The 18,260-nt window shown below is 45.9% G+C and overlaps 1 protein-coding gene across 3 annotated transcripts in view; it reads left to right on the forward strand.

Moving 5' to 3' along the window:
- KRBA1 (KRAB-A domain containing 1) overlaps positions 1-18,260 on the forward strand; it is a 50,561-nt gene that overhangs the window by 18,593 nt on the left and 13,708 nt on the right. For all 3 annotated transcript variants that reach the window (XM_060280458.1, XM_060280460.1, XM_060280459.1), the window contains 11 exons: positions 1,675-1,896; positions 2,736-2,909; positions 4,805-4,933; positions 8,378-8,533; positions 9,292-9,441; positions 9,585-9,668; positions 10,350-10,502; positions 11,449-11,613; positions 11,771-11,932; positions 13,057-13,230; positions 14,608-14,772. In XM_060280458.1, the coding sequence (XP_060136441.1) occupies positions 1,675-1,896; positions 2,736-2,909; positions 4,805-4,933; positions 8,378-8,533; positions 9,292-9,441; positions 9,585-9,668; positions 10,350-10,502; positions 11,449-11,613; positions 11,771-11,932; positions 13,057-13,230; positions 14,608-14,772 (1,734 nt within the window). The remainder of the gene's footprint in view (positions 1-1,674; positions 1,897-2,735; positions 2,910-4,804; positions 4,934-8,377; positions 8,534-9,291; positions 9,442-9,584; positions 9,669-10,349; positions 10,503-11,448; positions 11,614-11,770; positions 11,933-13,056; positions 13,231-14,607; positions 14,773-18,260) is intronic.

Below are 18,260 nucleotides of genomic sequence, written 5' to 3' on the forward strand. Positions count from 1 at the left end.
GACGAATTCATGGAGGAGGAGAGGCTGTCGGGGGCTGCTAACCAAGAGGCCTATGCTCTGCCTCCATGGTCTTGTGTTCAGGTCCTACTTGTGGGTTCCCTGCAGGCATCTCTTGGACCACCATGAAAAGAGGGTGCTGGACTAGAAAGGCCATTGGCCAGACCCAGCAAACTCCTCTTCTGTACTGACGTTTATTAAAGGAAGAGGAGCAGGGAATCGTAAAGCTGGATGCAACCTAAGGTTCATCCCTCTAAACATCAAGGAGAGAAGAGAGATGTCAGCATAGAGAAAAAAGCTCCAGGGGAGCTGGGGGTCCCCCACTCCATTAGCCCATTAGGGTATGTAGAGTTGCCAAGCTAAACGTTGTCCAACCACAAAAATAATAGCAGATTTGAATTCCTCACACCCAGAAACATATTTTTAAGACCCTTCACCGAAGAAACGAAGAATGATTAAGTTTCACCTCCTAAAATGACGCTATCTGTTACGCCATGCAAACCGCTCTGAGCGAGCTGTGGCACCCAGGCTTCCCCCCCCCCCAATGCATTTATTTATTTGGTTTTTCACATTAAAACTTTACAGTCGCATATCAAACATACGACATAGACACAAGATTTCAAGGAATCTCCTAGACTTCCCTCCCCCCCCCCTTTGTGGGTCCTATTATTAATAGGTTCCTCCTGCATCTTTTATGATAATCTAAATCTTTTACTTCTCCATTGTGTCCAAAATTCACCCTTAATTTCCCCATTCCTTATTAAAATTTCATTTCCCCATTCCTTATTTACATTTCCCCATTCCTTATTAAAATTTTGGTCTTCCTGATTTTCGATTCTTCCGGGTCATTTTAGCCATTTCAGCATAGTCCATCAACTTGTTCTGCCATTCTTCTCTGGTCGGGACTTCATCTTCTTTCCATCTAATGGAAAGAGTTACACCTAAACTTCCAGCAGAACAGGCCAAATGCTGCTGTTGTAACAACAACAACAACAACAACAACAACAACAACAACAACAACATATTTATACCCCGCCCATCTCGCTGGGTTTCCCCAGCCACTCTGTGCGGCTTCCAACAGAATATTAAAATACAGTAATCTATTAAACATTAAAAGCTTCCCTAAACAGGGCTGCCTTCAGATGTCTTCTAAAAGTCTGGTAGCTGTTTTTCTCTTTGACATCTGATGGGAGGGCATTCCACAGGGCGGGTGCCACTACCGAGAAGGCCCTCTGCCTGGTTCCCTGCAACTTGGCTTCTCTCAACGAGGGAACCACCAGAAGGCCCTCGGCACTGGACCTCAGTGTCCGAGCAGAATGGTGGGGGTGGAGACGCTCCTTCAGGTATACTGGACCGAGGCCATTTAGGGCTTTAAAGGTCAGCACCAACACTTTGAATTGTGCTTGAATTGTACTGGGAGCCAATGTAGGTCTTTCAGGACCGGTGTTATGTGGTCTCGGCGGCAGCTCCCAAGACATCTGAAGGCAGCCCTGTTTAGGGAAGTTTTCAATGTTTGATGTTTGATGTTTTGTCGCTTTTTATTATTATTATTAATATTCTGTTGGGAGCTGCCCAGAGTGGCTAGGAAAACCCAGCCAGTTAGGCAGGGTATTATTATTATTAATAATAATAATAATAATAATAATAATAATAATAATATTCACCTTCCTTTCCCAGCCTGGCTTGGCGGCCCTTCCCCAAACAACGACGCAGCTTGTTCTTCTTCTCTCTCAGAAACGGCAGCAGAGGAGAAGCCCCTGCAAGGGCTTCTGAAGAGCCTGAAGGAACTGATCGTACACCAGCCTCCTCACACATCCCGCAGGAACCCCAGCAGCGGCCGGCAGCCAGCCCTGCGGCAGAAGATGAGGGAAGGGACCTGTGGGTCTCACCCTGGCCAAGGTGGGTCTGAACACACTCAGGTTTAAGGATGCCCAGCGGTTCCTTCCGGTCTGTTCTGGCACCTTGCTTGGACTTCCTTGCGTTGCAGGGGTTGGACTAGATGGCTCTCAGGGGTCACTTCCAGCTCTACAATGCCTTGATTGATTGATTGATTGAATTTATATACCGCCCGATACCCGGAGGTCTCAGGGCAGTTCACGGAAAAGATCACAATATATAAAATCAAAATAAGAACAATAACCCAATAACACGCCCCCCCCCAAAGAGCCACATTTTAAAAGGGTATAGGATGTCCATTAGGTCAACCAAAGGCCTGCTTAAAGAGGAACATTTTTGCCAAGCGCCTAAAGGTTATAATGAAGGCGCCAGGCGAACCTCCCTGGGAAGAGCATTCCCACAAATGGGGAGCTAGTGCAGAAAAAGCCCCGTTCTCATTTTGCCACCTTCCGGACCTCTCAAGGAGGAGGCACACGAATGAGGGCCTCAGGAGATGATTTGCCATGTGACTTACAGGAAAGCAAAATGTACAATACATAACACCATGGGGGATGGAGGAATGGGGGGAAACGTATAAGGTAACATCCGTAGGGTGGAGAAAGCATACCAGCCGTATAAATAGGAGCGAACAACATTATCAATACTCAAATAATGAATGAAACAGTAGTCTGGCCCACTAATGAGCAAATAAGCAAAACCTCGACTGGCCGGCATAACCAGGTGAGGGTAGCCGATGGGTCTCAAACCCTCGAGGTGTTAGGGACCCAATTTCACCTTGGTGGTTTTTTGGGGGGTGGTACTGGTAGTCTGAGACGGCCCTGATTCCTTATTTCTGTGCACAGTTAAAACTGAAGCCGTGGATGAGGAGCTGCCTGCCGCTAGCCTGGAAAACGCTGCTGCACGAGGAGGATCCAGCCCTCCAGTTGCTCCCTCCTGTCGCGTTTCCACCTGCCAGGCTGAAGGAGGCAGGAGAAGGAGCCGGTCAGAGGCAAAGAACAGGAACATCTTTGCAGTGGGTAAGCTGTGGGGGTTTGTTTACTGATCCCTCCCACTGCATGGAGGACACGTTTCCTCTGGCCAAATCCTGCGCCTGGTGAAAGGGGACGAGGTTAAATGGGCTCATAGCTCTAATGTGGTTAGCTCTGGGTTTATCCACACTCGTGCTTCTTCTTTCCCCCGAGGGAAACTGCTCTTTAGTGCTCAGTTGGTGCAAACAGCAATTTTGGTTTTATCTGGGTTGACGTCCGCTCTGATTTAGTGCTAAAGTGTGGGAAAGGAGGGGGGCGAGGGGGAAACCGGGCGCAGCATTCAGGTTTTCGAGTGACCAGCAGCCCACACTCCCTGAGCGTCCCGGTCTCTTACAGGCAGGAGACTAGATCACCACCGGGGTAGGGGGCTCATGCCACAGGACTCCCCCAGTGGAGATAACCTCACTGAAGTTCGGGCAGCAGCCGCTATGGAGAAATTATCTGAACGCTTTGGCTTGAAGTATGGATGCGAGCTTAATCTGTAATTTAAAAGATTTTCCAAGGCCGTTTCCATGCTCTGTGGATGCATGCAGGACTTCGCATCATCTGTACATGCATTTGTCCTGGAAGACATTTTAAGCTTGGCAATGGTTTTAAGAATTTCCATTTAAGTTTGTAAGAGCAGTTGAAATGCCCAGGCAGAGAGGTTTGCCATGCCTGAAGTTGGTACACGGGTTTAGGGGCACCCCTTCCCTTAAGTGGGGTATAGGGGGTCGATTCTGGAGTACAGTATGATCAGATCGTATGTGGAGGCTTGGTTCTAAGGGTTCTGCCTATACAGACAAGCATGCATCTGTTGAACCTCCCCTTCACGAGCTGGCTTCTCCCGGGAAGGAAGGCTGGGCGCTTAAAAGCTCTTGCCCTGGTGGGAAAACCTTGCATGCATCCAATTCGTACAATTTCAACTGGTCACCCTTCAAGGTTGAAATCTCAAATTAGCAGGGGTCAGCAAACTTTTTCAGCAGGGGGCCGGTCCACTGTCCCTCGGACCTTGTGGGGGGCCGGACTATATTTTGAAAAAAACAATGAACGAATTCCTACACCCCACAAATAACCCAGAGGTGCATTTTAAATAAAAGGACACATTCTACTCATGTAAGAACACGCTGATTCCTGGACCGTCCGAGGGCCGGATTAAGAAGGCGATTGGGCCGGATCCAGCCCCTGGGCCTTAGGTTGCCTATCCATGAGTTAAGAGGGAATTATAGGGACAGAACTACCTAAAATGTATAGAAATTTATTTATGTATGCTACTACAGCAGCAAGAATGTTACTTGCCCCGAAATGGAAAGAAGCAAAAGTCCCAGCAAAGGAAGAATGGATAATTTTTTTATGGAATATGCAGAAATGGCGAAACTTACTGGAAGAAGAAGAAATCGAGATAACATTTTTTTAAATGAAAGAATGAAAATGTTTTATTGAATATTTACAGACAAATTATAAACAGATAAAAACATTGGCAGGATTATTGTAATAATCTGCAGTTTCATAAGAGTATATATTTAAAGAAGATGAATAAATGAGCAAATTAAGTTAATTTGGATATGCAAGAAAGATATTAAAAATGAACTTAAGGAACCGCTGGACAAGGGGGAAGGAAGTCGAGTTTTGAAATGTTAAAATGATTGAAAATTAGTGAAATGTATAAACCTGAGAAGCATTTTTTTTAAAATGCAATTTCAACCAGCCAGCTTTGAAATTGCAATAGTTGGATGCGTGCAAGATGCGATTGTACAGTACCTTTAAATGGCGACAAATTCCCAGTTTTTGCCACATCCATGTGAGAGCCATTGCCAGCCATGAGGATTTGCTGATAGTTTCTGCTGCGGGTGTGTTTCAAGCTTCTGGTTTAGCCTTTGTGTTTTCCTTTTTTTGGGGAAAAGTTAAAGTGGAAGCGAGGAGCAGCAGCCCCTCACTTCAGTACCCGGACAGACCTGATCATCCTCTCAGTCCATGTGGAGCCCCAGGCAAGGAGGGGGCGGCCGAGGAGACCCGAGTCCTGGGCATCAAAAGTAAGACTCCTCTTGCTGACTTTGCAGGGCGGGGTGAGGTGGGGGGGGCAAAGGTGAGGGGGTTGTCTTTATCTAGCGCCTTCTGGCAGTTTGAGGCATTCAGAAGACTTTGGATGAGATCAGCCAACTATTGATAACAGACTTGATGTGTCCGATGAAATTAGGAAGAGGGTCATAGCTCAGAGGAAGTGTATTTCTCCAGTAGGAAGCAACCTTATGCCTAATTATAGAATGATAGACCTGCAGAGTTTGAAGGGGACTGTAAGGGTCCTCTAGTCCAACCCCCTGCAATGCAGGAATCTCAACTGAAGCATCCATGACAGATGGCCATCCAGCCTCTGTTCTCAAAACCTCCACAGAAAGAGAGTCCACCAATTTCTGAAGGAAGCCCCTGTGACGAATGTCCTCCTCTCTATTACTAAATGCGACACAGGAATCCAGAGGTGAAGCCACACACACTCTTTTCCCTCCGTCTCCCAAATAAACCACTTTATTCTTGGGAGTTTATAAGTAAAGAGACTCTCCCTCCAGCTCACGTGGCCTGGTATCAAAGAAAAACTCTAGGCTGTTTGAAAGAATAACCTCCTGTCACCAGTAAAGGGTCCCTCTCGGCCTGATTCCTCTTACTGTAAAAGTTTGCCCCTTTCCACGCTGGCAACTTGTTGGCACCCCAGGTTATCTTTCTAAGCCTCCTCAGTGTTACTCTAAGACACGGACTTTTGCCTCCTTTCCTGAGGTGAATTTTGTCCTCTAATGAGTTACCACTTCTGTGAGTCCTGATACCTTGCTGGAAAAATAATGACGATACTTCTTGGCACAAAAGAGAAGAATTTTATTAACCTTAGAACATAAGTTATTTAATTAACGTTTCATGAGTTTATAAGAAGCATTTCGATTGTAGGTAATCTCCGTCAAACCCTTAACATCGAGCCTTCCTGAACCTCATCCAGATCCCCACTATCCTGGCCTCTCAACTTTCTTCCTCACATCTATCCACTCCCTCTCCCTCTCCTCAACTGACAAAACCGCTGCTCCCTCCTTTTAAACTGGGAACAGTCCCGCCCCCATCAGAATGTTATGTCAGTCAGGCTGGAGGTGGATTAACTCTTTTCCAGCCAGCCAGGTAGGAATAAATATTTCAAAACCGTGTCAATCCGTTACAGCCCCTTCCACTGCCAAACAGTTCACGCTATCATAAAGTTCTTCCTGGTGTCTCTTCCAGAATCCCCTTCCTTGTCATTTGAATTCATTGGTTGGGCTGACCCCCCTCTGGAGCAGCAGAAAACAAGCTTGCTCCATCTTCCATGCGGCAGTCTTTCAGATATTTGAAGGTGGCTATTGTATCACATCTCAGTCTCCTCTAGGCTAAACACCCCCAGCTTCCTCAACCCTTCCTCCTAAGGCTGGTCAAGGCAGAACGGAGTGGAAGTATGACTTCCTTGGATCGGGGCACTAGACCTCTGTTGATGCAGCCTAGAATAACCTTAGCTTTTTTTAAAAAAATTGCTGCTGCTGCTGCTGCTGCTGCTGCTGCTGCTGCTGCTGCTGCTGTGTCACACAGTTGACTCATGTCAAGCTTGTGGTCTACCAAGGCCCCGAGATCATTTTCCAGGTGTCCCCCATCCTATATTTGTGCATCTGGTTCTTCCTGCCTAAGTGCAGGACTTTACATTTGTCCCTACTGAAATTCATTCTGTTAGTTTGGGCCCAGTTCTGCAATCTGTTAATGTCATCTTGAATTCTGATTCTGTCTTCTGTGGCCTTAGCTACCCCTCCCAGTTTGGTGTCATCTGCAGATTTGGCGAGCATCCCCTCAATTCCTTCATCCTTGTCATTTATAAAAATGTTAAACAACAACTTGCCCAGGACAGAACCCTGCGGCACCCAACTTCTCACTTTTTCCCAGTGTTGTAAGCCAAAAATGGCTTATCTTCTGAGTTAGCCAATAAAACTCAGAGACAAGAGGAGTTAGGAGTCCATTTTGTTTATTGCAAAGCAATAAGGTTACAGTCGAATCTTTTCGCAAAACTGCAACCCCGCCCAAAGGTCGGGCAGGAATTTATAACATTTCAGACAAAGGATTTTGATTTAACCAATCACATAAAGCATTACATCATTTAATATTTTAATATTCATCATTATCTCATTTCATATTTAATATGTATGTCATTACCTTATCTAATACGCAAGCGCAATAAGCATTGCTAACTGGGCCAAGGATTGCTAACTAGGCCTTTGATTCTCAATAATATGTTACATTGTGAGATAGTATGCGTGTTGGGAACCAGTGTTACGTGTACTATGTAACAATTTGTGTTCTAGTTTATGAATTATATCTTTGTGATTTGTGTGTTAGCTGACCTTCTGTTCTGGTAAAAGAACGGCATCTTGCTAAATCATCAGTTTCTTAAAGCAACAAGCTCCCATAATTCACTATTATAAGCATATTCTAGGATTTATAGGGATTTACATTATTACCTTAATTGGGGCCCTTTGGGCCCCTGCTACACTCTCAATTCCTTCATCCTTGTCATTTATAAAAATGTTAAACAACAACTTGCCCAGGACAGAACCCTGCGGCACCCCACTTGTCACTTTTTCCCAGGATGACGACAAATCATGAATGAGTCCTCTTTGGGTTCGGTCAGTCAACCAGCTACAAATCCACCTAACAGTTACCTCGTTCAACCCACATTTTGTGGGATATAAAGCTGTCAGTCAAGTCCAACATTCCGAGAGGACCAACTGCCTCTATGTGGCAGGCAGTTTTGTCGGTTGGTCGGTTGCTGCTAGGAGTGTTAACTGGCAACTGCTCGGATGCAGTCTTCTCATGACTCATGACTGTCTAGTATATAGTTTATCTGTTATGTAAGCTAAGCCTGCCTTCAGGAACAACTCTGTAAACCTGAATGAATCTGAAAGCAAAGTAGTTTATGTTAATAAGATTCAGATTCATGTGTGTTTTCTATGAGAGGGACAGAAAGGGATTATCAACCTGGAAAGTATAATTATTGACAGGACTCAAACGAGTTAGCAACCCACTTGTCGCTGCATAAACTCAAACAGGGGATCGTTTAAACTCTGCTAAATTATATAAACGTTCCCACACACATTTTACCAGCTTCCTCATGAAAATATTGCGAGGGACTTTGTCAGAAGCCTTACTGAACTCAAGATACACTACATCCAGAGCATTCCCCTGATCCACCAAGCTTAACTCTGTCAAAGCAGATATTCTGCCACTGAGCTATGGCCCTTCTCAAAGGGCCTTCAGGGGTGTGAATGTATGTTTGGATTCTGTTCCTCCCAAAGGAATTGATCTGTACTGTATATGGTTTGCCTTGGAGTACTGGGAATTCTCAGACAGGGTAGGAGGTGGGGGGAGATGAGGGCTGGCTCCACTTTAACCTTGGTTCCCGCCCGCCCCCCGGTTCTTTGCAACAGTTAAAATGGAAGAACCATCTGAGGACCTTGTGCGAGACCTGAAGGAAGTCCCCGAGGAGGAGCGAGACCTGGCACCTAGCCTCCCTGATGGATCCGTCTCTAACAGCAGCCCAGAGACAGGGATGGACCTGGGAATGTGGGTCCCATATTCGGAGGGTGAGACAGAGTCCAGACAGGGTGGGGCGGTGGGATGAATGGACTGGTTGGTTCGGAAAACATGGGGTGGGAGGGCATTTGAAGAGAGGAATGATGCACTCACAGCAACTGGAGAAGGCAGAAGAGATCTACGCTTGTCCACACTTAGCCAGGTCCTATTTTCCACCAAGGGGGCTGATCCTGGCCACTGGCGTAGGAAGCCGCTCGGGCGTTGCTCACGGAGCTGGGAGCGATGGGTGGGCAGGAGGGGATGCTTCTCCCCACCAGCCTCCAGCCTCCCGGTAAAAAACCTCGCTCGGCGCGGCTGGCTTGCTTGCTCACCTGCTCGGCCGGTGTGCACTTTGCTTCTTCCTGCTGGGCAGCAGGAAGGAAGAAGCTTTTTACCAGGCGGCGGGACTCGGCTTGGGAGTCGCGGGGGGGGGAGTGTCACCCCCCTCCAGGGTGGCACTCGGGGCGGACCACCCCCAATGCACCCCTTGCTACGCCCCTGATCCTGGCCTGCCTGGGGAGCTCTCTCCCCAGTTACCTGGAGCAGGTGGGTTAAAGGCGGGTGTGTCGGATCCTCAGCTTTCATGCCAGATTCTTCCCAGGATGCGGGGCGATGGGAAGGGCCTCCAGGTACCCTGTTGCTTCCCATTGGGGGACGGGGACTCCTGCCTCTGCTGCATGGTGAGCATTGCAGGGGGTTGGGCTAGATGACCCCTGGGGGTCCCTCCCGATTCTCCAATCCTGCAATTTTCCCCTCGTTTCCAACGCAGCCTGGAGCCCAGTGACCAGCCCTCTCCATGGGCTCCTGAACTGCTTGAAGGACATCCCTGACCCCAGGCCTCAGGCCTCCCAAGCCGTGGCTGCAAAAAGAGGAGGAGGACCAAAAGAGCGAAGGAAAGGAGGAAGGAGAGGAAGATTAGGTACGCTCTCTGGGTGGCGGGCGAGGGTGGGAGAGACTTGGGAGGCGGCAGGGAGCCTCTCAAGCCTTAGAAATGGGCCTGGGTGGCCTGACACCCATTTTTAAAAGCACCAGATTGACTCTTGTTTTCTTGCTTCCCTGCAGATCCACGCAGCGATGTGGCTGCAGCAGAGAGGGCAGAGCAAGGCAACTCCCAGTGCAACACCCCTCCATCGCTTGCCCTCTGTGGTAAGGGGGTGGGATTTGGTTTGTGCTTTCTCTTTGCGGTCTGGAGTTGCTAGGGGACTACAACTCCCATCAGCCCCCTGGCCATTCTGGACTACAACTCCCATCAGCCCCAACCAACACGGTCACTTTTATTTATTTTTATTTCGTAAAGGTTGTACATTCCTCAGCTGCGAGAAAACCAACTGTCTCGAAGTGGTTTACAAAAGAAAATGAAAAAATGATCCCTTAGCCAGATTGACAAGAGTAGTTTCAGATTTTCGGAAAGTTAAATAACAGCAGGCTAAAAATAGATTAGAACTCATGCCATCTTTCTAAAAAATCTGGACAGGGTTGATTAACCAGAATGTTTCCGCCAGTTAAATTGATGGATTATGCCGAAACGGCAAAAAATGACCGGAAGAATCGGAAATCAGGAAGACCAAAATTTCCTCCACTTGAAGCTGCTGCGTGGGTGTTTCTATGGGGTAAAGGGATATTGTAGGCAAACCGGTCCCAAGTTATTAAGGTCTTTATAAACCAATAGTATATGTACTAATACGGTGCTGTGGCTGATGGGACTTGTAGTCCAGAACTTCTAGAGACCGCCAGGTTAGGGAAAGGCACCACCACTCATTTGGTGAGGGTCAGTGATGGCCGCCCAAACAGGGACCGATGGCCTCCTGTTTTTATTTCTTCCGACAGACCCTCTTCCAGAGAGTTTTCTCCCTCGAGGGCCGGAGACCTTCCTTGGTGAATCACCTGCCAAACAGCCTCGCCTGTCCACCATGTGCACCAGCAGCCACGGGGGTCCAGACACAGAATGGCGGAAATCTAAGTTAGGGATGTCACGACAAGGTCAGGGGGCGGCTTGCTCCATTGGTTTGCCATTCCCTCCTTGAATTTACTGAGCCTCTCCTAACTGGCAGCCGTGGAAAAAAAGGCAGATTCCACTCTGTGGGTCATTTGGAAAGGGATTGAAAATAGAGCTGCCAATGTCTCAAGTCTATGGTGCGATCACGTTTGGAAACCTGTGTGCCGTTCTGGGCGCCTCCTCTCAAAAGAGATATGGAAGGGTTGGGAAGTTTCAGGAAAGGGGTGGCAAAAAGAAAGGGTGCAGCATTTGGGACTTTTTAGTTTAGCGGAAAGTCAAGAGAGAGGAGGCACGATGGAAGTTTATAAAATTAGGCATAGCTTGGAGAGAGCAAAGCAGAGTTTTCTCCCTCTCTCATAAACAATAAAACTTGTGGACGTCCCATGAAGCAAACGTTGAAAGATTCGGGACAGGTGAAAGAAGCAGAGTTAAACTGTGGAACTCCCTGCCATAGGAGGCAGTGACGGCCACCAGCTCGGATGGCTTCCAAAGAGGATTAGACCAATTCATGGAGGAGGAGAGGGCTCTCAATGGCTACTAGCCAGGGTGGCCGTTCTCTGTGGCCACGGTTGGACAATGCTTCCAAGTGCTGGTTGCTGAAAACCCCAGGAGAGGAGAGTGTTGCTTTTGTATTCAAATCCTACTTGCAGATTTCCCGCAGGCATCCTTTGGTTTTTGTTCTTAATTTTCTTCAGAACATTTTGTGCTTCTTATATTGTAATTTTATGTTGTAAGCCTGCCCTGAGATCTATGGATGAAAGGCTGAATTGAATAAATAATAACTATCTGGCTGACCACTGTAAGAACAGGGTGCCGGACTAGACAGGCCACTGGCCTGGTCCAGCAGACTCTTTTGATGTTCTTATTGAGCTTCAGGCCTTGTGGTTTAGGAGCCGGCTTACTGTTCTCTCCCTCCTTCCCCACCCCCAGGACTCGGCACCCCCTTGCAAGGCCTGGAGAGGTGTCTGAAGGAGGTCCCCACTGGTGCCCACAGCCAGCCCTGTTCTCCAACCATCAGCTCCTCCATTGGCAGCTCCCCAGACAGGCTCCCCCGGCGGACCCCCGCGACCGGGAAGTGGGCGAGGAAGGAGGCAGGTGAGACTCAGCTGGGTGGTGTTGCCGGGAGCCAGTGAGGCTGGGCAGTTGTGGTCGCAGCCCACATCCACCCGCCAACCAACAACGCCATCGTTTCCCTTGGGCAGAATATTTGATCTCTGTCCTGACCCAGCTTTGCTTCCTCTCGTTTCCGCAGGGCTCAGTCGGAACGGTACCCCTCTGCAGGGGCTCGAAAGGTGTCTGAAGGAGCTCCCCCTGAGCTCCCCCAGCCAGCCCTCTTCACCAGCTGTCAGCAGCTCCCCAGACAGGTTCCACAGGTGGACCCCAGAGGCAGGGAGGTGGATGAGGAGGGAGGAAGGTGAGTGGTGAGCATCAAGGTTGGGGGGGGGCGGACGGAAATCTCCAGCCTGAAATGTCGAAGAATACCTTTGCTGCTGAAACACTGGGAGCCCCATCAGTTTTGGCATTCTTTCTGCTTCTGAAGACTCAAGCATTCCCCTCATGTCGACTCTCTTTCTTTGATCGTTGTTCTATTTCAGTGGTTCCCAAACTTTTTCCGGGGCGGGGCTTTCTCCTTGGTTCCATCAGCTCATCCCCAGCAACTCCTTCCCTGTCCTACAAAAAAGCATTGTTCAGAACAGTGGCTTGCACGACCCCCACTAAGGGCGACAATAATACACAGAAATGGGAGCAATTAATTGCACATTTATTCAGAATCCAATTAAAACTGTTTAGTTTCTTTAATTCAGCAAAATTAAGTGCACTTGATCAAGCAATGCCAGCTTTTTTAAAGTCCGATAGTCATTTACATCTCAGTGCCCCAATACCTCCTAGGCAATCCCGCCCACCCCAGGGTAAACAACTATATGACTATTATAAGACATCTGAAGGAGGTAGCCCTGCATAGGGAAGAGTTTTCTTAGTAATAATAATTTTATTATTTGTTCCCCTCCCATCTGACTGGGTTGCCCCAGCCACTCTGGTTGGCTTCCAACAAATAGAAGAGCATTGTTGTTGTTTATATACTGCCCTATACCCTGAGGTCTCAGAGCAGTTCACAGAAAAAATCACAACATATATAATCAATAAAAACAACCTAATAACACCCCCCAATAATAGAACATCAGACATTAAAAACTTCCCTATACGGGGCTGCCTTCAGAAGTAATAATAATTTTCAATGTTTGATGTTTTAGGGAACTGCTACGGTAGTCTAACTGTTTTGTTACGCTGTTTTAATGTACATTATATATTTTAATTATGCATGTTTCATTTTGCTGTTGTCCTTTCTTAAGATACTATTTTTGCCTTGCATGGGGTTGGTTTAGATGACTCTATGAGTCCCTTCCAACTCTGTGATTCCATGATTCCGTGACCATTTTGGTGTTTCTTCTTGGAATGAAAGTTGGTACCTAGATAATAAATTAATAGCAGCATGGTACAGTTGTGTAGCCAACAGCTTTGCATGCCCTTTCTCGGTAGGACCCAGCCGCAACAGTACCCCCTTGCAAGGCCTGGAGCGGTGCCTGAGGGAGCTGCCCCAGAACCCTCCCAGCCAGCCGTGGTCACCAGCCATCAGCTCCTCTGTCAGTAGCTCCCCGGACAGGCTGCACAGGTGGACCCCGGAGCCAGGGAGGTGGACCCGGAAGGAGGAAGGTGAGGCGGTAAAAGAACAGAAAGTTCCTTCTTTGTGCAGCGCAGAGTTAAACTGTGGAACTCCTTGCCACAGGAGGCAGAGACCTGGATAGCTTTAAAAGAGGGCTGTGCATACTCATGGCGTCCGACCAGATGCCAGTGGGAAACCCGCAAGCAGGATCCGAGCAAAAGAGCAACTCTCCCCTTTCTATGGTTTCCAGCAGCTGGTATTCAGAAGCATTGCTCTCTCCGGAGGCTGAGCAGTAGCCATTGTGGCTAGGAGCCCTCCATAGCCCTCTCCTCTCCTCTGTGAATTTGTCCAATCGCCCTTTAAAGCCATTGAAGTTGGTGGCCAATCCCTGCCTCCAGTGGGAGGGAGTTCCACAGTTCAACTATGCGCCGATTATGTGCTGAGAGATTCACAATACAACAAATTATTACCCTTTCTAAGTGGCATATGTTAAATAAGCCACACAGAGAATAAAAAAAATAAGTCATAAAACCAAAAGAATCAAGATGTTTCTCTTGTTTTTCTAAATGTGCCCCCCCCCCATGCCCCTGATGGAAAACGGTTCTGTTTCGCATCTGTAGCCCGCTTGGACTTGATCTGCAATCCCAAAAATAGAAGGTTGCTGTCTGCTCTCCTTTTGCAAGTCGAGCGCAGCGAAGTTGAGAGAGGGGTTTGTTGGGAGCTAGAGAGCGAACCCAAAAGAATACCTCTTTCCTTCCTCTGTCGCCATAGGTCTCAGCCGAAACGGCACCCCCTTGCAAATGGCGCTGGAGGGCTACTCGAAGGAACTCCCTAACACCCCGAGCGGCCACTTTTCCCGCTCTGTGGCCAGCAGCTCTTCCGACAGTCAAGGGAAACTGGGTGCGGGAGAAAGTCCCGCGAAGGAGGCAGGTACCCTGTTTCTCCTAAAATAAGACATTCCCATAAAATAAGCCGTAGCAGGATTTCTAAGCATTTGCGCAATATAAGCCATGCCCCCGAAAATCAGACATAGTGATAGGTGCAGTTCTGGAGGGCGCCAAGGAAGAGGCTAGGCTGGACATGTAATAAAAAATAAGACATTCCCTGAAAATAAGCCACCGTGGGTTTTTTTGGAGGAAAAATAAATATAAGACAGTGTCTTATTTTCGGAGAAACACGGGCAAGACGAGGCTCAGCTCCTCGGTCATCCCCACCCATGCCCACCCCTAAATGGTTTTGCACTATTTATTCCAAATGCAGCTTGCCGGGCCTTTCCCCCCATCGTGATTCCTGCGTTGCAACAGGGTTGGACTAGATGGCCCCTGGGGGACCCTTCCAACTCTGCCATTTTATGATTTTATGTGCGGGATTTGTGTCTATAACAGATTTTACCTGGTTTTCACCTGCTGCTCGCCATTCCCAAACAGGAGCTCTTCCCTCAGGGATCCCACCCCTTCAAGGCCTGGAGAAGTGCTTGAAAGAGATCCCGCTGGGTGGGGTTTCTTGCCCAAACGCCATTCCTACGGGAAGCGACTTCTCTGCCCAGAAGCTGAGGACGGCGGAGGCGTCTTTGCAGGGGCTGTGGGACAGAGGTAAGGAATGGATCAGGGAGGAATCTGCGGGGCTGCAGAGAACATTAGGGGGAATGTGACATTTATATATATATATTATTTATGATTTTTAGTTTTGTACGTTTCAATCATTTTAACATTTCAAAACCTGACTTCCTTTCCCCTCTTTCTTCAGTTCCTCCAAAAAGGAGGCGTGCTAAAAAGTTGGCATAGGACTTGGGAATTCATATTAATACAATTTAATATATTTTAGTTTTGCTTGCTGAGTAAAATGTGTGTAAAATTGCATAGAAGCTATTAAAATGATTGCCAAGTAATTGCAGTATTATTATTATTATTATTATTATTATTATTATTATTATTATTATTATATTGCATTCTCAGAAGGTAAAACTAAAATTCTTTGGTTTTCCAAAAAGCTGTTTATGTGCTTCTCCATCCAATGTAGACTTACCAAGCTAAATGTCGTCTAATCCCAAAAATAATAACAGAGTTGAATTCCTCACACCCAGAAACATATTTTAAAGGCCCCTCGCTGAAGAAATTTGCAAGAGTTAAGTTTCACCCTCTAAAATGACACATCCTTCCATGACATGGTCCTCTATCCATCACCCACCCTAATCTCTCCAGATTTGTTCAGAATCAGAGCCTGGCCTGCTGGACCCAGTCAGTCTTCCATGTGGTCCAGCATCTGGTCGCTCACCTGAGGACAGGATCCTGGTCTAGGTTTTACCCAGTTGTATCATAAACTATCTTTGTTAAATTAAACCTTTGTTGTTTATTTGATCAAATCCTGCCTGAGACTCCAAATTATTAAGTTTGCCTGCTGGATCCGGTCAGTCTTCCATGTGGTCCAGCATCTGGTCGCTCACCTGAGGACAGGATCCTGGACTAGGTTTTACCCACTTGTGTCGTAAACTACCTTTGTTAAATAAAACCTTTGTTGTTTATTTGATCAAATCCTGCCTGAGACTCCAAATTATTAAGTTTGCCCTCACACAAGATAATATGGGGTAGTTTTGGGGAATTAGTGGAATTGGTGTTCTGTGAGGTGGGGGCACTATATTTAAAAACTTTCTGTCAGAAAATGAGCAGCAAGCGCCAAGCCAAAGAGACTCGGGGTGACCCAGTGCAGAGAGCTGCTGCTGCATCTGAGGAGAATCTTATTACTGAATAAGAAATGATGAGGAAAAGATTGGAATTGGTTAAAGTTGAAGCAGAGATAGAAAAACATAAAAACATAAAGCAAAAAGAGAAAAGGCCAGAATCGCAGCTGACATTGATGGAGATATGGCAGAGAGAGAGAGAGAGAGCAGATTAGCTCATGAGGAAAAATGGGAAAGAGATGCCAGATTAGCCCAAGAATACAGAGAAAGGGAGGCCAAGATGGCCCATGAAAAAGACATGTTTCTTTTAAAAATGGAGGAAATCAAGCTGAGGGCAGAACTGCTGCAACCATAGCTGGGGGTGGGGGTGGGGTGGAGATTTTACCACAGCTAATATAAAGAGATTTCCAAAGTATTTGCAGGCATTCCTGTTTAGTTTTGAATGGACCTGTAAAGACTTCAGTATTCCTGAGGAAAACTGGCTGCTGCATTTACGCCCACAGATATGTGGAACTTTTGAGGGAAATACACCGTACTCAGATTTGAGAGAAGATGAAACCTCTGATTACCTCACGTTTGTTTTTTTCGTTTTTGTTTCTTTGCGAATAAAATTCTTTATTTGTTTACTTTCAAACATTACAAATCATATCATCGCAAACAAAAAAAGAATAAAAATTAAATAAAAACATTACAAATCATAAAAACGCAAACAAAAAAATAAGGATACACGCACAAAAAAGAGAAAAAGAAAAAATGAAATAAAATCTCCTCTAATAACATCAAATCAAGTCAAAATATACACCTTTTCAGCATCCCTCCACCCACCCTAAGTGATTACAAACTTCTAGCCATTTTTGTCCCGCGCCTTTCATTTTCTGTCATGTGTCTGTATACCTGATTTCTTATTTTCTCAATTGAAAAAAAAAACCTTTTATTTCTGAGTCTTTATATGCCTTTCCACCATTGTAGCTAAATAATTTCTAAATTACCCCCAATCTTTATCTCTTTTATCCTCATTTATCCCTTTAACTTCTTCCATTTTTGTCGCTGAATTATAATATATTAGCATTTTATTTTGCCAGTCCTCTTTGCTCAGTATCTTTTTGCTCTTCCATTTTTTCCCAATTAATATCCTGGCTGCTGTCGCTGCATACATTACGATATTCCTATCTTTTGGCCGAATTTCATCATGGAGCATCCCAAGGAGAAATAATTCAGGGTTCTTTTTGAAGGAATGCTTAAGTATTTTTTTCATTTCTTTATACACCATATCCCAATAGGGTTTAATTTCGCTGCATTTCCACCAAATATGAATATAGCTGCCAATCTCATTTTGGCACCTCCAACATTTCTCATCACTTCCTTTATACATCTTTGCTAGCTTTTCCGGGGTTAAATGCCACCTATGCTGCACCTTAATTAAATTTTCTTTCAAATCATAACTTGCTGTATAATTCATATCTCTATTCCATAATCTTTCCCAGCTTTCCATCATAATTGCTTTCCCCAGATCTTGTCCCCAACGAATCATTGATATTTTTGTTAATTCTTCTTTTGTTTCCCATTCCAATAATAGACTATATAATTTTTTTATATACTTATTCTTGCCAATTGTTAAAATTTTATCAAATTTAGAAACTTCCTTATTAAATCCTACTTTTTAAAATCTTTTTGGAACCTTTGATTTATTTGAAAATACTGCAGCCCGCTGGTTAAATGATGTTTTCATTGTAATTTCTTAATTTTAATTCACTCTCAACATCCTCCAACAGGTTCTTATATGATGGCCAGTTTGAAGCCATATTGCGTCTTTTAACTGCCACTGCTTCCAGTGGCAATATCCACCCGGGGGTTTTTGTTTCTAAAATGCCGCGATGTTTTTTCCATGTTCTATATATAGACTTTCTTATGATATTATTAAAGAAGATATTTTGTGGCTTTAATTTCTCTTGCAATAAATAAAAATGCCAACCGAAGCCTAATCCTTCCAAATCAAGTATTTCATCATTTTTAAGCTCCACCCATTCCTTCATCCAGTATAATGCTGCCGCGTCGTGGTAAAGTTCCAGGTCTGTTTAGTTTTGAATGGACCTGTAAAGACTTCAGTATTCCTGAGGAAAACTGGATGCTGTATTTACGCCCACAGATATGTGGAACTTTTGAGTGAAATATACCGTACTCAGATTTAAGAGAAGATGAAACCTCTGATCACGTTTAAAGAGAGAGGGAAAGGGCGCTTTGGTCTGACTGCAAAGCCGAAAATCCTTTCGTGACGTTAAGAGGAAACCAGGAGAGGCTTATGCCCAACTGGGTAGCCGTATTGATAAAGCTCTGGACAGATGGGTGGAAGGAAGTACCGGTAAAATTAAAACCGCTGATGAGCTTAAACAGTTGGATCAGTTT

The sequence above is a fragment of the Zootoca vivipara genome, chromosome 12 (assembly GCF_963506605.1).
Source record: "Zootoca vivipara chromosome 12, rZooViv1.1, whole genome shotgun sequence".
Classification (NCBI taxonomy): domain Eukaryota; kingdom Metazoa; phylum Chordata; class Lepidosauria; order Squamata; family Lacertidae; genus Zootoca; species Zootoca vivipara.